General features: G+C 35.9%; 1 protein-coding gene across 3 annotated transcripts in view; it reads left to right on the top strand.

Moving 5' to 3' along the window:
- ST7 (suppression of tumorigenicity 7) overlaps positions 1-25,941 on the top strand; it is a 242,395-nt gene that overhangs the window by 132,011 nt on the left and 84,443 nt on the right. For 2 of the 3 annotated variants that reach the window (XM_006910581.3, XM_025045941.1), the window contains exons 3-8: positions 7,972-8,131; positions 17,805-17,859; positions 18,469-18,584; positions 19,926-20,001; positions 22,189-22,257; positions 24,073-24,227. In XM_006910581.3, the coding sequence (XP_006910643.1) occupies positions 7,972-8,131; positions 17,805-17,859; positions 18,469-18,584; positions 19,926-20,001; positions 22,189-22,257; positions 24,073-24,227 (631 nt within the window). The remainder of the gene's footprint in view (positions 1-7,971; positions 8,132-17,804; positions 17,860-18,468; positions 18,585-19,925; positions 20,002-22,188; positions 22,258-24,072; positions 24,228-25,941) is intronic. The other variant, XM_006910582.2, reaches the window with a different exon arrangement.

Below are 25,941 nucleotides of genomic sequence, written 5' to 3'. Positions count from 1 at the left end.
AAATCTTTTTTGATTAAACAAAAAGAAAAAAGTGAACATTTTTGGATACAGTTGGAATAGCAATTTCATACTGAAACCAGTAAATCACTCTGATGCAGAAAAGTAGGTTTTTGTGCGTTCTTCTCTCAGGGCTGTTCACTTGGGAACATTACCGACATAACGCCTACTGTGTACCACGCACTGATCTAAGCACTTTGCACACTAACTCGTTTACTCTTCACAATAGTACAGTGAGATAATTGCTAGTGTGTTCCCGTTTTACTCATGGGTGAGCTGAGTGGTAGAATAGGCCACTAAGTAACCTGCTGTAGGTCACGCAGCTGGCAAATGGTGAAGCAGGATTTCAACCCAGGCGGTCTTGCAACAGAACCTGAGCTTTTATCACTGATTTCACTGCCTCTCTCGCTAAGTTCTCAGCTGTTTTTCTAGCTTGTTGAACAAATGGCAGATCTGGATTATATTCTAGCAATATATTGGTGTGGGAGCATTAGGCTTTAAATCAATTACAAGAGTATGGGTTATTTCACTCTGGTAAGCGATGCCCCAAATAGTCATTTTTTTCCTTCTAACTCAGGGATGGTGTTGTCCCATCAGCATGCTTTTCCTGTCCACCAGATAAAGGGATTTCCCTGGACCGTGACTATTTTTCACAGATCCAGGCTAGTGAGGCTTTCTCCCTACTTGTGGCATGCTGAAACTTGGTTACTGCTATGCCATCTTGTGTTATATTTGCCTTGCAGCATTCTCAGGAAGCAGAGGATATTTTTGGTTAATGTGAAATTTTGAGCAAAGGAAAATAATATATGAAGATTTTGAACGGTGTTTCTCAAAAATGCTTGGCCTATACTGAGGGCAAAGTAACTACGATGTTCTTGATAGCATTAGGCTCCTGCTTTATTGTTGACAGTGGTGTTGTCCAGCCTTTGGGGACTCAGTTTTGCCAACCTTGAAATATACCCATAGTGGACATTTCTATTCAGTCAAAACTCTTTTCTGCCAAGTGCATTTCATGGAGAAGCAGCATGGAGCTAAAGGATCAGATGCTTTGCAAAATAACTGTGTGCATAGAACTGCCTAGCAGTGTGTTTCCTGGCACCAAGGAGACGATTATTAGAAGAGCCAGGCAGTGAACATGCACAGTTTAGGGCTGCCCCTGGTGAAATTGGTTGTTTGGGGACCTCAGGATTCCTATCCTAGAGACTAAAATTATCACATAATATGACGTCTTAGGAAAGAGAGGTTAAAAAGAAACAAAAAACCCTGGTATTTCTCTTGTGAAGAAACAGTCAATTAACTGAACAAATAAACATAGAAATAAAATGTTTGCCAAATGCTATTCTCTTTTACAGTAATTTTAAAAATGAATGAGAATTAATCAGTGTGCATTTTACTAGATGTCACTGCTAGTTCTTAATTTTACACGTTGAAAGCCAGGAATGAGTTTGTTATAGCACCTCCCTCTCATTCTTCCCTTTTGGTTCCTGTGCCCATATACCCATCCAAGCTGCTTTCCTGCCTCTCTGCCAACTTGGCACAAGCCTTTTCATCTCAGTCCGTTCCAGCCACAGGAACTGCACCTGTAGTCGTAGCTCAAACCTATCAATTTCATCTTTTTTTTGCTTTAGCAAGGACATGCCCAGTCTGTTTGAAGTAGTCTCTGTGGGCAATATTTATTTCAATGGAGAAAATTTCTGGGTTTTGTTTTTTTGCTTTTGTAAGTGGTAAGGTAGATTTGTGGAGAAAATGCTCCACTTAATTTTTTCAAAACGTTGGTAAAATGGAAAAAACGCCGTATGTTGTATTGATATTCATACATTAACCCCAGGATCATCAGTTAACATAATGTATAGACATGCTTCTACACCTACATTTTACACATATATATTAAATAGATATAAAAAAGGCATCCAGAACATAATTTTAAAAAGTGAGAAGCAAGAACAGAGTAGAGAGAAAATTAGAATAGTAAATAAAATAATTAGTTCATGTAAAAGAATTATGTTTTAGAGAAAATGATAGAAGAAATGATGATTAGGTGGGATAAGTAATAACAAAAGGTCCATTTATTGAGTTTCCCACTCCACGCCAGGTACTGGTTTAAGAATTTTGCATATGTTATTTCATTTAATTCTCATTGAAATTCTAAGTGGTAGATATAGCCAGTGCCTTTGTGTTGCTGAATATAAACAGAAACGAAAAATTTAAATAATTTGGCCAAGATAATATAGCAAACAAATGGTTAGATTTGATTCCAGATCTCTCTGACCATGCCCTTCATCCTCTCCTGTTCAAAAGTAAGGGTGTAGGACTGTAGATTTTTATGGCTCCTTTCAACTTTTTTTTGATTTACCTAAAGGACTTAGTCTGTGTACAAGATGGCACTTTAATTGATAGGCATACAGATCACCCAAATGACAGTGATTCTGGACCTAAAAGTGAAAAATATATTCAGGGAAACTTGGTTGGAAGGGCGCCTAGAGTGTGAGAAGTAGCAGGAAACTAAAAGGTAATGGATCTATAACCCATAGCAACTTGACTTTGGTTAATTCCATTTAAGCCCCGAAGATCCTCTCTTGTCAAAAACTGTTTACCACCAGATATATTTCTGAAGACTTAGAGCAGGTGTCAATTTGGCAGTTTTTCCATAGGAGTAGACTGCTAAAAAGTTTCATATTTCCTTTTTAATCTCCACTGTCACTGTATCTATCCTCTTGTGATGTCATCATCTACTTTAATCCTTGGGAAGCACTCAGTCAATTTCAGACTGTGACATCTTTGTATTTCCCATGGATTTAATGGAATTGGTATAGAATTACTAAGGTGCTGCTATATGAGAATCTTGAAGTATTTCTGAGTGTGATATAGGGTATAGTGAAGTCCCTGATTCATGAAGAGAAGTATTCTATATATAGAATATGCAATTCAGAAGAGAAGGTCTTATTGGTAGGAAGAATCTAGGCATCTTCAGAAGAGATTCAGCTTTTAGGTCTGCAAGAAATATGGAAGGGCCTTGTCTGTTATCCCTTTGTCAGATTTTTTTGTTCCTTCTCTGTGGGAGAAGATGAGACAGGTTTGCACCTTAAGCCAGCTGTAAACCTGGATGTCCAGTCCCCACATCCCAGCCCCAGTGTTCCTTTAGTCATCTTTACTTCTATCACTTAGTAATGGAGGAGGTCACAAGGCGTTAATAACTGAGGCCTTGACAAATACGATCTGGGTCCTGAATATAGCTTACGGCCCTTCTGTGTATAGATCCACCCTACTTCCTCCACCCTCACATTCCCAATTCTATCCCTACTTCTCTTATTCTCAGAAGATAAACCTTACCTGCATCTCTACCGAGGTCAGTGTCACCCACTTTTTATCCTTTTGTTGCCCTTCTTACATGTGAAACAGCTCATATTGCACCCCATTTTCTGAAATAGAATATATTCCTCTGTTCATTCAATCCTTCCCCTTTCTCCTGTCTCAGAGCAAGAAACGGTAGGTTACATTTCCAAGGCAAGGTGGGTGTATTTTCTGGACCCTGGCTTTTGCCTCTTGGTTACTTATACTCTTTTGTATCTTCAATTACTGTCTTTCCACTAGATTCTTTCCACTTCCACAAATATGTGCAGGCTTCTTTTTTTTATAACAAACAAAATGAACACAAACCAGGTCCTGCTGTTTATTTAGATTATATCCCATTAAATCACCAGGTCAGTTCTTAACATCTGTCCATTCAACCTTGAACCATTCATCCATCCAGTCTTCTAACTGTTAGGTAGCTAGTCAGACATGAGTGACAGGGGGAACAAAGGAATAAGGGTCCAGCCTAGAGACTGCCCAAAGAACACCCTATTGGTAGTTAGAGAATCACTCTTGCATCCCCGGAGACAAAGGACAGGAAGGTCATTAGCTGGCTTAATCTGGCCACAGATGCCAGCGCAGAAGGTACTACCCTAATTTGCCCACAATTTAATGCTCATTATACTGTCATTATATTACTGTGTTTATGTCTGGAAGTTCATGAATTTAATTATAACAGATTGAATTCTGGGTAAGCACATGTGCACTAGGCAAAGAGTTATACAGCAGCCAAGTGTCAATCAAAATGATCTCACATGCCAGTCACCTAAGAACACCTTTGGAACAACCCATCACGACCCAAATATAATGCAGAAATTCCCACTCTGGGCCCTTTTGTGTTGGTAATTATGATGGTGGTTGTTACAGTGCTCAGTTATAACTCTTCACTGAAATCATTTGCCTCCTTGGGGCATGCTTTGTTTAAGATATACGTTTAACAAACCTTTTCTAAATCTCACTGACCTGTGATTCTTCGCTGCATCAATAAGGAAGAACCGAGGGAAAATGCTAACTATACTTCTGCGCCATTACCCACCCCCAACCCCGCGACACCAAAGTTCAAATCACCCCAGCGGTAACATCCATCTTTCCATCCATCTAACTATCCAGCCAGCCAACCAACATTAACCTAGTGCTTACTGTGACCTTATTTTGCACACCAGATAACAGAGCCCCAGAGAATCAAGAGAACCAACCAAAGTTATACAACTCAGCTATCATGAAGTGTATTAGGGCTTTTATCTTTCAGCTAGATAATAGGGTCACTATTGGCTTCCCAGTTGATCCCTATTAGTTTTCATCTTACTTGATCTGTATAATCCTTGGGGTGGAGCATGAGTAGGAAAAAAGTACTAGATTGTTTTTAGCACTATGAAATGCATAAATTTATATTTTAATTTTATGGTTATTTGTCAAATTAAACACTGTTTTATTCCACTGTGACAAGCCCAGTAAGCTACTAGCATGTCCAAAGACTAGTTTTAAAATCTAAATTTGTTTATGAGAGCTTTGTGGTTTACATTTTAGGTTATGCACCAGGTAGAAGAATTCAAAGTGACACCAAATATGTGCATGTTAGAGAACACCATCTGCCCATTTGGATCGGTGCAGCGTTTTTAAATATTGTGAGTTGCTGGCCCAAAGCCTGTCATGTTTCAAGATAAGAAGCAGATTATTATACTAAGACCCCAAATTAGAAGACTTGGTTTGAAGTCGAAGAAGGCTTCAAGTCCCTTCCTTCTTCCTTTCACTAGCTGTTCATTCAGTAAGTTTTGGAGCCTCTACTCTAGGGTGTCCAGGACACTAGTATAAAAGAGACAGTGTTGGATAAGAAGCCAACTACTGCTGTGATAAGGCAGGCCTGAGAGGCACTTCTTTTCTCCCCCAAACAGCTGCAAAAATAACCCGGTCTTAAGGAGGTCCATTATTCCTAAGTTAGAATCCTGGGTGGAAGGTCTGTCTCCTATTATAATGTAAATATCCTGTTAATATGAGTCATTTACACCTTAGGATGAATAGTGTGGTTGATAGACTACTTCTGGATTGGTTTTGACAGCTAAGAAAGCTCCAGAGGGATAGTAGAGTGGGAGGACACTTGGAAATGAAGAGTTGAAAAGAGAAATGATAGATCACTATATCTGTCTGTGTTTGTTTAAATGACCAAGAATGTTATAAAAGGATATCTTGTTTTAGGGCCCTGGTAAGATTAGTGGCACAGAGCTGGGGCTTCAGACTAAGTAAGCAACTACTTAATTAGCCATGTGATTTTGGTCAGACTACTGAACCTTGATGTATAACCCTCATTCCTTATCTCTAAATGGAGACTGTATGTGGCCTTTAAATTCCCGTAATTTAACTGCTGAAATTCTGTAATTCTGTTGGAGGAACTGAGAAATCTGAAACATCCCAAAATGTTTTTTGTTTGTTCGTTTGTTTTTATGAAGTGTATAGGTCATGCCAGGAACAACGTGTGAAAGGCATTGTGGGTGTGTGACATGGACTGGTAGTGGCAGAGGCCATGTCTGTGCTCTGTAACCCTGGAGCACAGTTCATGCCTGGTGTGGTTAATGCTGTGTGACTGAATGAATGGACTAAGGCCAGGCAGGCGCCCACACAGCATAATATAGGAAGCAGAGTAAAGACTTGGGGTAAAGAAAGCTCTCTCCCCCAGGTGACAGAGCCACTGTCAGTTCTCTGACCGAAGTTCCGAATCCTTTGGAACCCTCCTTCTCTTCTAATCTCTTTAGGGCTTTGTTGGGTGCTCAGGACTGAACAGTGAGCAATACCCTTTTTCACAATGATTTCCAGGGCTTTCAGCCAACAACTTAGTAACAAGACAAGATGCCGTACAGCCTGAATTGTAGACTGGCAAAAAGAGGGGTACGTCATAGCAGTGTGTGAGGTGTGCTGCCCACGGGAGGCATGTATGTCATCCGCGTAATATATGATAGCTTTGCTGTCAGTTTTGAGAACCATCTATGCAGCAGGCACTGAATTAAGTCTTTTACATGGGGTTTGAAACTAGGTGTTTTACCTGGCTGTGAATATTGAGGACCCTTAATAATAAATGTATTTTTAATAATAAATATAATTTATGATAAATAATAAATATATGACTTCTACTTTATTGTTGAAGAAACTGATGTTCAAATAGATTAAATAACTCACCTGAGGTTACAGACTCCCTTCTGGATCCATGGTTCATAAATTTACCATCCTTAAACTTTTTTCTTCAAGCAAAATCTTATTCATAGCATTCCAAATGTCCTGTTTCTTCTTAGCTTTCATATCATATTTTCTCATCTGCCCAGTGAAATTACTTAAACTTGAACTGTTAACACGCAAAATTTCATATAGTCAGAAGAGGTAAATCTTTGGAATTAAATCTAGTTGTCCTGTTATAGCATTGGAAACATTTGGTTTGGTGTATAGTTCCTTTTGCTCATTCATAGATATTCTTTCTGCCTTTTTTTAAAAGAAATTTTTGGTAGAGCAGAAGAGAGAAAACATCAATTTTTAAATAATAGCCCCAAAGCCCATTCCAGAGTAGATATCAAAATCTTGTTTTTATGAAATAAGGATAAAGGTAATTAATTAATTCTATGTTAATTTTACATTCTATATTATATTATAAAAATATAGTATAGTTATCCTATGAGACTATGGGATATAGTTAATTCTTAAATTTCTTCTGTGTAAAGATTTGTGACTGCCTAAGGAGCAAATTCCAAATAGGATAGGGAAGAGGGGAAAGGGTTTGGGAGAGCGCAGCTTGCAACAGTGGTGGAAAAGCATCCACTAGAGGTTGCAGCGGGGCCAGGTGAGAAGGGTTGGGAGAGGTTGCTTGCTTTGCCCAGTGCTTAGGGAGTCCCGAGTTCAGTCTAGTCATGTGAGAATCATTTCTTCTTTTCTTTTATTAATGAAAGTAATTTCATTTCTCCTTTGCAATCCCCAGTACATAGCAATTATTAAGCTTGTGAACTAACATTAGTAGTGGAAAACAGACGCTTGTGTTTATAAAGCACTTCTGAGCAAGTAGGACATTGCTGAGTCTCTCAGTAGTTGGGTTCCATCCGTACATGAAATGGGATGCTTTTCAACTCTTTTTGTAAGACCAGCATTTCTCTAAGGAGATACTTTTTTTTTAATGGAATTTTGTCTGTCTTAAAAATTTTATGCAGGTATGGCTTTATTAGAATGTAAAGTTCCAAGAATTAGAATATTTCATAAGTCATACTTCTAAAACTGGCTTATTTGTATACATTTCTAGAGTTCTCTTTCAGCTATGATGATTTTGTTAGTAGACTACTATGTAAATTTGGAGGAAAATAATATTGAGCGACTCTTGACAGTTTTCTTTTTTCCATGATTGTAGTTATAGATTTTTCCTGAAAACCAATATTAAGTAGAGAAAACAACATTAAGAATTTAAAATGTAACTTGGTGTTTTAATTTATTAAATTCTTTAATTTTTAGAATAAATTAAACGTTTTTTTGGAATAAAAATTGCTTAAATATTTAAGGTAGATATAATTAGTAAATGTAACATATTTTATAGGCATGTGTACACAATCATAAACAGTAACAAGGACCATAATCACGCTTATTGTTTTTCTGTTCTAGATATTTGAATGGTGGTATTTTCGCAAGTATGGGACATCATTCATTGAGCAAGTCTCAGTAAGCCACTTGCGCCCCCTTCTGGGAGGGGCTGACAACAACTCCTCCAACAATTCTAACTCCAGTAATGGGGACTCAGATGCCAATAGGCAAAGCGTCTCAGGTATGGAGAGTCTTTCTGTTTTTGCAACATTATTTGCTTACCCTTACTAAATTATTATGACCATATGACAGTAAGAGTGTTGTTATTTAAATTTAGACTCAGAGAAAATTGCAGTTCATTTTCCCAAGGAGTTGACACTTTCTCCCAGAGAAGTAGAGTGTCAGCCTCCTGGGAAAAGGAAACGTTTATCTTGTTTAATTTTTTTCTTTCATTTAATTTAGCTAATGATCATTTAGGCCGCTGTTTCCACCTTGAGTCTCCAGCCTCCTTGTCCCAGGTTTCTCAGACATTGTTGAATGTATTCATTCTCTTCCATGCTAATTACAGAATCTATGTCTGACTAGAGCAGATCACATGGCTCCTCTGCTTAAAAGGCTTCATTGGTTCTCGAGCCACTGAAAATAAAGCCCAGGTTCCTTAGCATAGTGTAAGCTGTTTCTTACTTATTTTGCCAACCTTGGCTTCTGTCACAATCCAGTCCCTCTCCTTTTCATTTCTTGAATATGCCATATTTTCTCAAGATCCTCTGCCTAGAAGTCTGTCTCCCTCTTTCCCATGTTGGCTCATCTTTTACAACCCAACTCAAATGTTACTTCCTGGGAAGTAACCTTCTTTGATGGGTTGTATGTCTCTCCACCTTCATTGACTCTCACTATTTTTGTCTTTAGCAACATTTATCAACTTGCACTGTAATTTTTAAACTTACTGCTCATTACTGTAGCATTTTTACAGTGGCATTTGCAGTGTCTGCTACATCATTGAAACTCAGTGAATGAATGGATGAGCACATGCAAGGCCAGTGCTTTCTCCACCTATAAAAGAAGAGGGAAGAATATAATTTTCTAGCTGAGTCTCTTTATCAACTCAGTAAACATTTCCTAAGTCCCTAATATGAACCTGGCCTTGTACAGGTTCTTAAGAATTTCATGATTTAAAAAAAAAAAAAAGCCAAAGTCTTTGTCCCCATGGAACTCCCATGTCTACCGAAGGAGACAAAGTGATAAATGCTCTGACTGTTTGAGGAAAACACACAGTGCTGTGGAGAACAACAGAAGGGCTCCCGACCAAGCTGGAGGAAGTCATTTGCCTCTTAAAGGAGAGAGCACCAATTCTGAGACTTAAAGGATGAAGAAGAAATTAAAAAGCTAAGTTAGATGGTTTTTTTCTTCTTCCCTAGAATAACTCAGTTCACGTTTCATAACTGTCTGGCCAAGTGATAAGCATCAAGGAGCACTGTGTATATCTTTTATTCCTGATGTTGTTTAAATGCTCTTTTAATACACCCTTTGCCAGCCAGCCATGAGTGGCAATGGACACCTCTAAGTACACATTTATTGTATCCTAAAGGGTACACATGTGAGTCATGTCATCACTCAGGTAACAAAATCATCTGGGACTTTGTAAACTCATCTACTTTGTGAAAGAAACAGAAAAAGAACTGAGCAAAGTGAACCATGACTTTAACCAGCTACTCTCATGAGTGTGGCATATTATGTTAATGAGGAATCTTAATCATTCAGTCATCATCACATAAGCAGTTGTGGTTAATTGGCATCTGCTGTGAAGATCCCACAGATTAAAAGTGCTCTTGTCTGATTACTGTAGTCTTTGAATGATACAGAACATTGTAGAAAATTAACAGATTGAAAACAGAAAGCAGCCTCATTTGAGGCCATTCTTTTTTGCGAATACATTTTTATTTTCATTAAAATTCTCTCACTCTCTACTCAATTTAAATCTCTTGACATCATTCCTTAATGCAGTGAAGAGCTCATGCTCTTCTAATTGTCACTGTTATTTTGCTGTCTCTCTTTGTGGATGCCTTGAGTAAGCTTTATGCACTGAATACCCTTTATAAAAATATAGTCAACTATCATAATCATGGAAATTCCCAGTTTTATTTGTACTGAGTTTTTACTTGGCTAAGACTGAGCTTTTAAATTTTATTAATTCAATTCCCCTAGTTTTTGCTGAATGTCTGCTACTATGCATGCAGTATTTCTATTCATTTCTAATTATAATAGATACAGCATTTATGATCTGATCTCATAGCAATGTTCAAATAGTTACATTTAAACAAATGGAAATTATCCTAAGTATCTTTAGGGCTCAATCTGTCTGCTTCTTAACATTTGGGTTGTTAATATTTGGTGAAATCAGCCCAACAAACACCTATGCTAGTATGGAAATACTGGATGCCATGAGGCTAATACCATTTTCCACTTCTTTTTTATTATGGTGGTTTTTATTTTTTAGTCATAAAAATATTATAAAAGTACTTTGTATTTATCTCTACCCTTAATCACTTTCTATTTCATAGTTTGGTTTTAGCTAACTATAAAGATAAAAGAAAAAAAAACTGAGGGTAATCAAAAAATTTTCTTAAAATAGAGGAATTTGTTTAAAAATTCCTATTAACTTAATAATAATAAAATGATTGTCGCCTTAAAGCAAAGGGTGAATCTATTGATTTTCTTGGAGCATCATAAGACAGTTCTTTGCTGAATCTTACATGAACTACAACATGGCTAATGAAGTCCCATGAACATTGGCAAAGGCACTTTAATGACATTGCTTGTTTGAGAATATCATTGAAAAAGCTAAAAATAAACTGAAAATACCAGTTATAAACATTGGTCTATATGAAAACTCATAGTGTAGCTCTTTCCTTAAAGAATCATATGTTTCGATTAAAAGCTAAAAGACCCAGCCTACCTAAGAATAATATGGGGTCGGGGGAATGGAGAGTGAGAGGTTGTGATTGTTACAGGGCAGACTGTTCATATAGTTGTTTAACTTTTGCATCTGTGCAGATTGGCCTGAGTGCAGACCCTGTTAAAATGTCCAGTGATCCTTATCTGTGGGCCAGAGGAGAAATGTAGTTAATTATACACTTTCTTAACTATCTAAACTTAACTATCTAAACTATCTAAACTTTGACTTAGGTTAACATTTATGAACATTTCAATTGTTTTGCTTTATTTGGGAACTAAACTGCAATTTTTCTCACAAATATACAGTTTCTGATAAACCCTGTTGATTTATTTGCCATGTCACCATGTTTCTTGTTGTCATTTCTTAATTCAACTTAGCTTTTGAGTTGATGATGCACAGGGATGTAAAACGTGGCCAACTTCTCCCTGGCTTAAGGGAATGGATTCTCAGGCCCCAGTAACATTCTAAATTTGGGTTTATGGAAACATCTGTTTGATAATTTGCCCTGTTCTCAAATAAGATGCCATAAAGACAAGGTTTGCTGCGTTCAGTTTTTTCAAGATATTTGGAAAAGTGCAGGGTGTTCCATCATGTGAGATGTATCATTGCCAAAGTTAAGTTTAAATTCTCTGAGACATTTTAATAGCCTTTTGCATAGAACTGGATTTTTAGGCAAACTCTGGTTACAGTCATTTTGCTTTCTGTTGCAACTCATCTCATTTTAATCTCATTTAATCTATATAAGATATACATACATATATATTTTATATCATTTATAAAAAACTTTAAAAAAGAATTTCACCATGAATTCTAAGTTAATGTTCATTACATTGCTAGAGGCAGTTCAAGCACTGATTAAATACAGATAACAAGTTAAAGAAAAGCATGGAGATGAAGAAATTCAGGGAGAGTGCAAAAATATATATCCAAAGACCTTTGTGGATCCTTGAATTCTCATAACACCAGAGGAAATGATTTTCCCTATAGAAAGCCATATAGTTCTAATAATGATAACTAACAGTGCATACTGTCATCTTTATGCGCATTATCTCATTTAATCCTCACAGTAACTCCATGAAGCAGATACTATTATTATACCTATTTTATGGTTGAGGAAGCTGAGGCACAGGAAAGTTATCTTCCCTAGACCACATGGCTGCTAACCTGGGTGGTCTCACTTCAGAGTCCAAGGTCTTAAGCACTAACTGAAAAATTTAGTCCAGATCCTCTATTGGGTCTATAAACTCAAGACTGATGTAATTATTTAGCAGTTACAATACATAATTTTATTAAAACCCTGTAGTACAGTATGTAACATTATTTCTGAAGTAACGCTAGCCAAACACTTTAGAAATAGCTCGGTGGCAGGGTTGGCGATGGTTGAGAGCTCCGGCTCTGGGGTCAGGCAGATGTGGCCCTAGTCTTGTGACTTTGAGCCATCCACGTTAACTTTCCTTAATATCTTAATTTGTACACATGGAAATAATGATCTTATCTACTTCATAGAGTGGTCTGAGGATTAAATGAGATTATGCAGAAATATCAAGTCAGAGGACAACCATTTGGCAGTGTCCTTCAGGTGAACTGACTTCTCTATGAATATGATGGGAAGATTGGCACTGCCACATGGAGATATGGCTAAGGGTTCAGTGAGGCTTATTTACTAGCTCAGTGACGCACTGTATACTTGAGCCTTTCAGTGCCTGCGTTTCAAATACATCCTTCAGCAGAAATGCAAACTGACACGTCAAGGACCCGTGGAATCGCTCTCTAATAGTCTCAATCAGGGCAAACCCAGTTTGTACTTGGCAAATCCAAGTATGTGTTGAAAATGATTCTCTGAGCTAATGCTTATTCCATCTTTTAAAATCTTTTGCCACTAAAATTTGTGTTCCAGTATAGATTAGATTTCCAGTTGAATGGTGAAAATGCCTAAAACAGTTTTAGTACCTGGTGAGCATTTACTTAACAAACTTATTTCACAGTTTCTACACTGTTTGGTAGAGTTGATTGATTTAGGTCAGAAATGACCAATGAAAAATGTATGAGAGATGCAATTAAAGATTTAACCATCTTGGTGGTATTCTTGAAGAAAGTAATACAGTATCTTGAATAAAGCAAATCACCAACAATGGTTTTAAAACTCTTAATTATTTACACCTTTTCTCATTTTATAAAAGGATTTGAGGGAGTAACATATTTGTTGAGTTAAAAGCTACCTACATGTTACTTTGTGCCTTCCAATAATATTTTTTACAACAGTTATTTCAAAAAGTTATTTTTGAAAACAAAGCTTAATTATTTAAGAAAGTGGATATTTTGTTACTCTTAATGAATGCTTAAAATTAATCTATATGATGTTCATTTCTGAGATATAAAAGGTAATAAAGACATAGAATCACATGTCAGAAACTGACTGGTTGGGGTTAATCTTGATTGTTCTAATACATATGATGAAACTTTAGTTGGGGCCTTTTTCTGTTGTACTTTGGAACTAAAATGTTTAAAAGTGCTGTTAAAAAGTGCCTAACATTTCTCCAGAGGAATTTTCAAAACTATTTCTTTCATGGAAAATTTAATTGATGAAAGCACAAGATTTTTAAAACAGGATGTTGCAAGGTAACGTGTCTGTTGTATGTAGGGCATAATTGTTGGGCAGTCTGGATACCAGGCCTTACTCTCAATTAATATGAACCTTGAGTAAATTATGTAGCTTTTCTATGCTTTACTCTTTACTTCTGTAAAAAGGGCCTACTATATGCCCCTCATTAACTTATGTAAGGGATATAGATGACTTGAGCTTTTAAGCCCCTTTGTGGGAAGAAGGCTCGATGAAAATCAAGCTTATAACTACAACAAAAGTTGCTAGCGCTGTTGTTTGTAATAATAATATTAACCATCATTATCAGATTTTAGATTCTGGGGAGAGGTGGTAACTTTTTAGCATAAGAAATTTTCCTAGGCTAGAATTAGTAATTTATATATTTGAGGGCCCCAGGAGTGGGAATTCTATATATTTTTTTAATTTTAGGGAAAACAAGTTTTTGGAGTTAAATAAGTTAGGCGTAGAATAATATTTTCTTTCATGTGATTAAAAGCCATGTGACACTGGTGACTGCTTTTTTTCTTAGAATTAAGTTCTTTTTTCTTTGAGGACTATGACAAAGGGAAAGTCTGCAGTTCTCTCAGAATATTTATTCCTTTTATAGAGCTTCTTCAGTCTGATGCCAGATAATAGCTCAATGTCCTTTTCACTTTTCTGCCATGGCTATAGGCTCCTCTAGGTCAGTTGTAACCTATATCTCTTTTTGTAACCCAGGGCGTAGTGCAGGGACTAATACATTATAGCTCTAACATGTTTAAACCACACAGTCTTACGAGTGATGGGTGGGCATTCTAGAGGAGTAACCGAGTAAGAAAAGGCATAAAATGAGGATCACTGAGATGGAAAGTTTTAGTAGGAATGGTGAGAGGGGTGACTGAAGAAAAGATTGGAGCCTGATTTTACAAGTTCTTGGTGTCAATAAGCTTTTTTTTTTTTTTAATGATCTTTGTCTATCACATAGAAACTAATAATCATCCTATTATGACAAAGGTGGGAATCTGTTCTGCAATTGTTGAGAACTAAAGAAGTGCTATTCCATTATTATACTACTCTTTCTCTTGAATTGCATTCTTGCCTGCATGCTGAGGTATGAACATTTCTGTCAGCATTTGGGGTCAGAGACTCGAACCATAGAGAGTTTGTTTATTGTATCAGGCATATTTTTAACTGAAACTATTAATGGCGTTAGCAAGCCCTTGACGGAGTCCCAGTCAACTTTGAGCGCTTCTAAAGAACACTGAAATTGTTGTTATTAATGGAGAATGGAAAATTCCTTTTGAAATAAGAATTTAGTCCTCAAGGCACAAATAAGGTAAGAAACTGGACCTCACGTGGAAAAACTTGTACCCTCTGGAGACCTGAGTTTAATTTCTTGACTTAAATCTTCACATTCTAATATGTTTGGCATTTACAACCTTTGTCCATATCACGAAACCATCAGTCTGATATTTATGGTGTATGTTCTCTAGAGTGATTCCAGACTAAGAGATTTTGTAATAAAGATAAGCTTATGAAACAGAGCAGCAAAAAAGAAATTCATATAGGTACGACCTAATTTGAAGTGAAATTTGACATGTGTTCATATTTGACTTCTATGTTGGTTATTTCTTAAAGGAAAATTATATCTGCCTTGTACCCTCAGTTTGAAGGATACAGCTAATGAAGACATTTCTTATTTACTTTTTCATCATGTTTTTTCTCACTCAGAACATTTCGCATCTGTTACAATTACTTAGATTCTCATTTCTAAGTTTCAGAGATAGCTGAAGAAACTGAGTACTGACCACATGTATGACACTAATGTTAACAATGATTTTTTCATTTGTTGTTTGATTTTTTTACTGCTATTTCAGTTTAATATTATTGACTTTTTTTTTTCTTTTTTTTTTTTTTTTTTTTAATGAAAGGTGAAAAGACTGTGCCAGTCTCCCTTTCCAAAGTTCTTGGTTTTGGTTAATTATATTACTATTCCTTTTTTTAAATTTATTTTTTAATTACAGTTGACATACAATATGTGATTAGACATTTATATACCTTAGGAGGTGATCCCCCTGATAAATCTAGTACCCATCTTGACACCATACATAGTTATTACAATATTATTGACTATATTCCCTATGCTATACTTTATATATAGCTAAGTATACTTGTGACTATATAATTGGCAATTTATACTTCTTAATTCTTTTTTTTTTTTAAGTTCATTTCTCTAATAGAAGTTATAAAAACAAAATTTCAAAATGTTTGTAGCACCCCCTGCTGGCTATATTGTGACACTTGAAATAAAGAGCATCTTCAGTGCTGCTCAATAATACTTTAGGTTATACACACCATTTCTCTTTTTTTTTTTAAATTTGGAAATAATTTCATTTGCATCCAATATATAAAATTGGATTGAAAATTTAATTGGATGAAATTTGCTTTGTAATTTGTCTATTGATATTTGAATGATGCTTATCCTTCCAGGCAATATAATATTATATTTGTTGGAGACAAATTATTTACCATAACCTTTTTACTAATATTTCACATGAAATTCAGTGGGGGAGAGGCATCTCCCCAAATGTTCCTGTTTTATTAAAAATTATGCTGCCATGAGCATCCTTTGTACATAAATCTGTGTGCATGTTTATTGTGTGCTAAATACAAAGCTTGCAAAATTCATTAAGCTTTAAGATGAGCACTTTAATCTTGAACAACATCCTCTGAGGAGGGATTGGGAGTGGTAAGGACCTAAGAGTTATAATAGCCATAAGAACAGCGATTATGGTTGTTTGGCTTGCAACTGTGATTCAAGCCATGATCTGGAGTGCTTTAGGGACACCTGAGGGGCTGTATTTCTGGAAGAAAAGTAATCATTTAAGGAAGGCATAATTTTCTTGTTAGTGCCACATGAAATGACAGCCACTGAATTTCACTTTCTCAAGAATAAAATTCAAAGATATTGAACTCTGAGCAAAGGTCATTTCCTAAATGACAAGTTAAGCTAAATGACAAAAACTTAGAGCCATTGTTTATAAACATTGAGCAGATTTTAAGTGAGATCCTGTCCTAATTTAAAGATAAATTTATCTTTTTTAAATAAAAATGTTTTCCTGTTATATGTACAACTTTATTCACTATTTTAACAAATATTTATTGAAACTACACAGTGTTTCCACAGTGTTTTATGTTCTCTGTTTTCACACTGTATTTTAACTGATGGTTTACTTGTTTGTTTCCCAAACTGGGTGCTCAGTACTCATTGGACAAATGACTGAATGGCCAAGTGGCTGGATGGCTGGGTGACTGGATGGCTGGGCAACTGGGTGGGTGGAAGGATGGATATTGAATGTAACAGAACTGAAAGTAGAATCTTAATGAATCACCTATGGCCTATTATATTCTTTTGATTTCTACAATAATTGTTCACTTTTGTGTGTATATGTCTCTGGGTGTGTTTTTTGGCTGACTACACACACATTGATGTTTTAAGTACTGTTAACTGATTTTATTTTCTAATAAAACATTATTCATCTGAAGAAATGTAGTAGTCTGAATCAGTAGAAAGTCTTAATCATAGGCTGTTTGAAAAGAATTGTAGCTTATTAGTCACACACTACATAACACTCTTTTAAAAGCTAATTGACCTTTCTAAGGTAAAGTCCTGTGGTTCTAAATTTCTGTGGTCCTTGTATAACAAAGATGTGTAATCTATTAGTACCTGCTAACATGATATTAGTATGATGAGTAATACATGTATCTGCGTAAGTAAACAATTTTAAATGCTTTAAAACCAATTATTTTCATAGCATTTCTTCCTACAATAATGGCAGCTTTATAAATTTTCTTATCATTCCCTTATGGCAATGTAAAAGCATTTTGGTGAATTATTGAAAAATCAATATTAACATAGACCCTAATTAAGAATCCATATCATTGCATATTATACTATAGAGCTTAAGTTTAGCTTGTCATGTATGAAATTATTGGAAGATATATTTTAAAGTAACAGAAAGTAAATTTACTTCTACCCATATCATATACCTATAATTTTAGAAGTAAATGCATAGAATTTGTTTAGACCTCTTGAAATGACTGTAGAAGTTATGAATTAGCGGATTTTGGCATGTGCCTTGATTTAATAAATGAGGAAACCTGGGCCCAGAGAGATTAGGCGAAACTTTCCAAAGTCCTGTTGCCTGAGCTACATTTCCTGATTAACCACCCAGAGTTTTTCTACATTGCTTCCCATGTAGAGGATAGAGAATAAAATTATCTTATCAAATAGCCAGGAAGGGTTTTTTGTTGAATTAATTAGCTTGTAGTGTCTCTGAACTATGTGTAACATTTTCATATTTCTCTTTGTTTCAGAATGCAAAGTATGGCGAAATCCACTAAATTTATTTCGGGGCGCTGAATATAATCGGTAAGCATTTTGACAGTTTGGGAAACAAATGGGTCTAGTTCAAAGAGCAAAGACAGCAGCAAATGTTTTTGCTGGTTCATTTAGGGGTCATTGTAAGAGGCTGTTTAGTGCTTCCATTTTTTGATACTATCCTCAAATGTTTTGCTTTTTCCACTTTATAAATATTTTAGCACTGAATTGGGATAATGTACAAAAATGTGTAGTTTTTAGAAATTTTCTATTAACATTTATTCTTTTCATTATATATTATAAAATCAAAATATTTTACAGCTTACCTGGAACATAGTTATAAAGATGCCACAGAAGTTTAATTTTGCAGAGTAATTGGGCAAATCAGAATTGTCATAGCTTTTGGTAAATGTCTAATCTTAATACTAATCAAGGAAGGTTTTCATTAGTTAGTGCTAGTAAAATTTTATGATAAAAATATAAGAAAATGTTTATTTAAGGGAGAATAGGATGACATATTTTATATATATATACTTTTTTATTGGCACATTTTGAGTGCTCAGTTAATGGTTTATAGTTCAACTCCTATGCAGCCTAATATTTTGTAGGGCTTACTTTCCTCTTTCAAAGGTGTCTGACCATCTTATTTCACCTTTACAGGTACACTTGGGTGACAGGACGAGAGCCTCTAACTTACTATGACATGAATCTCTCTGCCCAGGATCACCAGACGTTCTTTACTTGTGACTCGGACCATCTGCGTCCTGCAGATGCAAGTATGGAAAAATTGTGTAGTTAGTTGCCAAGTGGGAGGGTCTTTTGGTCTATTTTAAGTATCAAGGTTACTACTATTAGAATATTTGCTCTATAAAAACCCTAATGAATAAAATATTAAATTGGAGATTGACTAGTAGAACCTAGAATTCTGATATCTAAATAAAGCCTTTATCACAATGACATCGATATAGAAATGAGTACCCTCATTATGATTTACAATACTTTAAAAAATACTAAAGTTGAATTTACAAGTTTTGAAGAAATATAAATTTTATGTGAAGCTAATTAAATCCGTGGTTGAGATAGAATAAAGGGTCATCTCTTCTCGATATTCTAGTTAGAAATTGGGATTCATTGAATTCAAATGATTATTGAACATCTTGTAGTGATTTAGGTGCCTATTTATGAATTTGCTAGTACTGAGAGGGAGCACGGCCTTGGCTGATGGAATCCATATTTGTTTTCCATTCTAGAAAAGACTTGGTTGAAATACATTTGGCACTTCTTGAGTTCTAAATAATACTACTGATATTTTTAATATTATCAGACTTAAAGTAAATAGGTGAAAAATCTTTAAGAAAAGGAATATATATACTCCTAAGAAACTGACTTAGAAGATACAAATTTATAAAACAAATAAGGAGATTGTTACTCTTTTTAAAAAGGTACTCTTTTCATGGTGGAACATCATAGTATAACACATATTCCAAGCATCAAGCTTTCCACAAAATTCTCACACATTGCTCCTGTATATAAAAACTGGGTTTGTAACAAACTTTGGGAACATGTTAAACAAAAGCCTAAAGCACTTTTTTCTGACCCCAGTCCTAATTCTTCAAATAGTTTTAAAATGTTCTAATATCCAGAGCCTGTAGCAAGTGGTAGGGAAAATGAACAATAGAAATTATGCCGTGTCTAAGCAGAAAGAAGAGATTAGTAGTAATGTCATCTCAAAATGTGTAAAATATTATATGTTCTTTAACAACAAATGACATTAATGAGCAAAAGAAATATTAAATCTCCATTAGAGTACTTCTTTTTGATTAAGAAACCTTAATCAAGATTAAGTGTTTAAGATTATAGACTACAGATTAGTCTATAAAACTTAGATCTGTAGTTTTATGAGCAGAAGAAAGAGTTGATATCAGCAATTGAAGGACAATCGAATAGCAAATTAGAATGTGTTTGTGTGGCTTTGGAGGTTTGGGCTGACCCTCTGGGTAAGTGAAATATTCTCTTATAATTCAAGCTGAAAGCTATTAATTTAACTATTGTCCTGTATTGAGTCTTCTAGTTATGTGCATTGATTGACTTGCTTTTTTTCTCTTTTTCTAAAATAGTAATGCAGAAAGCCTGGAGAGAGAGAAACCCCCAAGCTAGGATTTCTGCAGCTCATGAAGCCTTAGAGATAAATGAGTAAGTGGAGTAAAATCTTGCTCTTAAAAAGGAAATCTCCTTCTTTGCTACATGTATTCAGTTACCATTGATGGGATACTGATATTAAACTGTGCATTTGAACCTGAGGATTATTTGAGGGGGGACTTAGGTTATAAAAAAATTTGTGAAGGACATCCAGGTGAAGGTGGTTTTAGCTGTTTTAGAGAACAATTCAGTGCTTTTGCTATGACCCTAAGTTAAATCCTTCAAGGGCTATCCATGGGATATTGTGAATATGTAAAAAAACAAAAAACAAAAAACAAAAACAAACCACATTTCTTTACATGTCTAGAATATTCTGACAGGGACATTTTCATAGATGTAGAATGCTCATCTGTGCCATCACATTTTCTGGATAGAACTTCTGCTTTTGAGGGAAAACATAAAAACATAAGATAAAAAAAATTACACTTTAAAAATATTTCAAGTTCAAGACAAAGATAAGAGGAAATGCTGTCCGTAGTGTTGTTAAACATTTTGTGGGTTACCAAGGAGGGCTGGGAAATCTCTTCTGGAGAGCTCAGAAAATGAGACAGATTCTTGAAGCTGGAGTCATAAAAGCTCAGGGCTGGCAGAGACCTTAAAGGTCATTTAGCTCAGCCACCCATCTGGTGCTTGAATCACCTCGACACTCTCCCTGCCAAGTGGTCATTGTTAAACTATTTTATGATTTTTTCTGAAGAAGGTTACAGAATCTTCTTCAGCGGTCTTAGAAAAAAATTGTCGCTTGAGAGTTGGAAATCCTGCCATTGTAACCCGTCTATCTTTTTGGTTTCTGATTCTGTCATGAAGCATATTTATTTTTCAGTTTCTTGTCATCTACAAATTTGATATGCCTGCCTTCTGTGTGTCATCCATGTTTCTGATAAAACTATCAGGGTCAGGGATAAATCCCTGTGACATGACATGTAGAAACCACCCTCCAGGGTCATGTCTTCATGAATCGTCATCCTCCGGTATTGTTCAACCAATTACTAGGCCACCAGTTACACTGTGATTCAGCCCATATTTTTCCATTTTGATCTTAAGAATGCCAGTTGTACCTATGGATCTTTAATGGATAGTAAATCTGTTAGAGTAAATGAAGCTAGCACAAACTGATTTGTTCAGTCTGAATGAATTTAAGCGAGTTCTGGTGTTCACTACTTTCTTATTAAAATGCTTGGAGCCCATCCCTTTAATAATCCATTAGAATATCTTTCCAAATCACTGTTCTAAAGTTTGGGAAGCCTGCCTTCTTCCTCTTTTTCAAGATTTATACACTGTTTATCATCTCATCTTCTGGGTCCTCTCCATTCTTTGTGAGTCCTTAACTATCCATAGAAAGCAATTTCTTGGCCTGCCTTCATCTGTTGGCTTCCTGAGATTTACCCATCCCAGTACAGTAATTCATTTAGAAGAGACCAGTTATTTGCTATCTTACATCTTTTCACCCATTTTAGAGTTTAATTTCTTATCCTTTAATTTCTTATCCTTTTTTTCAATCTGACAATCATTCTCCTTAATAGAAAAGCCAGGAACAAATAGGAGTTAGAGAGTTTTGCTTTCTCTTTTTATTATCTGCTGCTGCTAACTATAAACTTCCCTAGTTTTGATGTTGTTGTTGTTGTTGTATTGTTTGTCTCTTTTGCTTATTTATTTTTGTGATGATTTTGGAGAAATGGGGGTAGTGATAGGGTCTTAAACATAAGAACAGGAAATAGATGATTGTGTTTAGTATTTTGTTTTGTTTTGTCTTTATTTTGTTTTCCAAGCTTCAAATTTGGAGTTTTAGCTCTCCTGACATTATTCTTATAAGCTTATTCTACTCTTTTATAGTCCTTTATTACATGCCCTCCTTCCATCTTTTTTCAAATGTTCTTTAAAAATCTGACCTTGTGAGAGATCTTTGTGCAGCTGTATTGGTTACTTAATTGTCACCCCTCTTTCCTTCCCGAGAGGATCATTGTGATTGCCGTTACAGTTGGACGTTTGGTAGCTACCCAACCTTCTAAAGCCATTTTCCCTTCTGATTCTCATTCCATTGAATCATGCCTCTTTTCTTTGAATTTTTTGAAGTCTGCCTTACCCTCTTTGATTACTCCAAACTCCAAAATGACATAGTAACTCTCTCTGAATGTTCCTATCGATTTTCATTTCACCAACTATTTTTTTCTTCTTGGTCAGAATTAGGTCCAGAGTTGAAGTTCCCCTAATTGCTTCCTCTACCATCTGGGAGATAAAATTGTTACCAAAGTAAGTCAAGAATCTGTCGGGTGCCCTGTTTCTAACCAAATGAGACTTCTAGCAGATATCTGGATGGTCGACACCCCCATCACCACACTTTCTTGCTTCTGTATGTGTATTGTGTTGTGACAAGGATGCATCATCTGTATCTTCCATCGAGCTGAGCAGTCTGTTCTGTACTCCCCAACCATTAGCACTTCTACTGCTCTTTCCTTTCTCCTTCACTCACAAGCTCTTAGCATGTTTCTACCCCAGACTCATGAGTTTTCATATAGATGTATGTTTTCTTGGCCATTAGTGCTACTCTGCCTCTCCTAAGATACTATATGAAATATAAATAAAGCAAGCAAGCTAGCCCCAACCTGTCTTGAGTTCCCAGCCCACCAACTATAATCTTATAGCTAATTCCTCTGATACTGTAGGTACCACTCAGTATTATAATCTCGATTTTCACTTCATTACCCTTGACCCATGTTTGTATGTCGGCATCTGAAGCCTTAAGTATTGCTTCCTGATACCGATTAGTGAATTACTGGGCAGTTTCAGTATCATTACTATTCTTTCAAGTCATATCTACTGCCCTCCCTAATAGTTGGTTTACAGCTTTTTTTCTGGGCATTTTTCTCCCTACCTCACCACATTCTGTTTAAAGCCCTATCGATCAGTCCTGCCTGAAATTAGAGGAATTGACTAAAGAATTTACAAGACCCCTCCTCAAGGCTGAGATTAACTAGTAACCCGAAACCTCACATGAGCCATAAGTTCAGCCTCCTTTTCCTAGCTGGCTGTTGCAGTTACATTTGGTATTGCTTTCTGTGTATTTTCTCTCTTGTGGTCTGATGGAGGTTCTGTTAATTAGGGAAATGACCACAAGAGAGGTAGTGGAGAAGAAGGAAACCAAAGGGGTCTGTGTGAATGAGGACCTGTGTGTTTCCCTGTCACATTCCCTTTCTTTAGCAGTTGGGTTGTTCTTATATGATTTGGAAGGTTTAAATTTCCAAGAGTTCCCCCTGTTCATTAGTTAACTGCTTATCCTTTCCAGCTTCCTACCGTCGAGGGTTGTTGAAAAGATTAAATGAGATGATATATGTTAAGTGCCTGGTACAGTGCTTAATATATACTAAGCAACAAGTGTCATCTGTTATTGTCAAAGGCATGAGATTTAACTTTTGTTTGCTATTGAGGCTGAATAAAATTTGAGTTCTTTAGAAATAACACTGCCTAGGTTCTTCTAGTGTTCTTCCCTGACAGAAGATCAGGGCTAACTGTTGAGGCATTGCTTTTTTCAATGAGTGACATACTTGGTTTACTGAATCTGTATTTGAGGATCCTCTATGTTTAGTAAACAGAAGTCAACTTATATATAGTCTCTCTAACTTCGAGTGGTGGAAGGAGATATTTAAGAACAGCTGTTATCATTACCATCATTAGCTGACATTTATGGAGCATGTGCCACATGCTGGCTACTGTACTGAGCACTTACATGCATCACCTTACTTAACCTTCACAATATTGAACAGATTCCATGTCGTTCTCCATCAGGGAGGCAGAGTAATAACTTGCCCTGAGTGACACACTAATCAGGGGCGGAATCCATGTGTGAGCCCCATGCGCCTAACACCATGCATCCTACTTCTCAAGCTAAAATCCAGACATTTCTTTTGTATCATTATTTTGTGTCAACAACTATACACAAGGGTGCATGAACCAGTTGGCTACTCTGCATGTTTTGGCGTTAACTCCTTGCCCTTCTGCATGCACTCCTATAGCTATTACAATGTTCTTGAATTTGTAATTGATGGTGGCTATTATCTGAATGGACAGGTGTGCAACTGCTTATATTCTCTTGGCTGAAGAGGAAGCAACAACCATTGCTGAAGCAGAAAAGCTGTTTAAGCAGGCCCTGAAGGCTGGAGATGGCTGCTACCGGCGTTCTCAGCAGCTCCAGCATCATGGATCCCAGTATGAAGCCCAACACAGTAAGGTTTCCTCCAGGTTGCCGCATTGGGGATCAGAATTGTAACGTGGTTAATCAGAGCAGATTTTCAGGCTAGTTCAAAATGTGATTCTCCTAGATGGGAATACTGGTTTTTGCCTTTCTTTGCTTTTATTAATGTTTTCTTTCCCATGAGAGCACAATACGTAGTTAACGTACTGTTTACAGAAATGTTCAGATGCTCTTTTCTGCCCATAGATTCCTAACTCCAGAAATAAATGGTAATAACCTTTAGTGGTAACCTTTTTTCTCCCCAGAATCCTTGCAGATTTCTGTTTATCAGTTGCTTCTCTGCCTTATAACTTTAAGTCTTAATTTGGAAATAGGCCTTAAATTAGTGTTAACGTTAACAAAGGTTTTATCTTATGGGTCTTACATGGCATGGATTGAAAGAGGACAATTAAGAATATAACAGTTATTGGTGATTGTCTCAGCATTTAGCTCTTATTTAGGAAGCATTAGTGTTGGTTTCCGGAGAGGAAGAGCCATGAGTTCCTAATTATTTACCTTTTTTACATTAAAAACAATGACTTCTTTTATTAAGATAACTCCTTAATATGAGACCTTTCACTTTAGTGCATTAAACTGAGAGTCAGTGGTATTTTGGGGGAATGATAATTTGTTATTTCTGAAATTCCCCGAGCCCTCCGACTTGTCAGTTTGTTGGTTGTTTAAGCAGAAATTTAGCAATTCTCATGAGAGGGAGTGTTTTCATCATTCATCCTAATTTTGAGTTGTTTCCTTAAGGTAGAATTTCTCTCACCTCCTCTCTCCTTCCTGCCACTTGGAGAGTAGGAGCATATCTCCTTCACATTTGAGATTATAAAATTAAATTTTAGTGTTAAACTTGGATTTGGTGCAGAAACTGAGTGCATTAGTCTCTATGACTAAGGTGCAGTGAAATCTTTGCATTATGTCTTGTGTATACATGAGTAGGTCCACACAACTCATTTATACACAGGTTTTTATTTTTATTCTGCAGTAAGTATGTGGTAATCAAGACTGTAATCACCATCTATATCTTGCTTCTTAAAAAATATGTATAACAATGAATTTTGAAGACATATTAGTAAATGTCTATCTCATGAACTAAATGAGGATTAGTACATAAAATTGCATAACCTATAGTATAATTTAAGACATTTTCTTTTTTTCTTTTCTTCTGTAAATTAAATCTTTTCAACCTATTGCCTAAATCTACCCCCAAAATATAATAACATCTTTAAAATAATTTGTAGGCACTTGGCAGATTTTCAGCACACATCTTGTTCTCATTGTTTAAAACTCGAAATGTTAGGACTTTAGTCTTAACATCTTTTAATAGCTGCATATTATACATGTACTTAATCTATAACAGGTGTGTCATATTTTTCTCAAACATGTAATTTTATTAAGGATTAAGCATATGCATGTTCTCACTGGTCTGGAAATATACCCAAAAAGACATATAATTAAATAAAAGATTAAGATAAAAAGTTGTTAATGTACTTTTTAAGAGCCATTTTGGTGACTATTATTATAACTATTTAGCTTGTCAGTGCTTTCTCTAACACTAGGGTAGTTTTTCATTTTGTTGCATACTCTATTGTCATATCTGGAATGTGTTATATTGCCATCTAAAATCGACTGCTTTGGGGACCTGGAGATGATTATGATGTCACTCGTGTTAGGGTAAGAATAATATAAAAGAAGCTAAA

Source organism: Pteropus alecto, unplaced genomic scaffold (genome assembly GCF_000325575.1).
Source record: "Pteropus alecto unplaced genomic scaffold, ASM32557v1 scaffold22, whole genome shotgun sequence".
In the NCBI taxonomy this organism is placed as follows: domain Eukaryota; kingdom Metazoa; phylum Chordata; class Mammalia; order Chiroptera; family Pteropodidae; genus Pteropus; species Pteropus alecto.
Note: the sequence above shows the minus strand (reverse complement) of the source record. Positions and strands in the feature narration are given on the sequence as shown.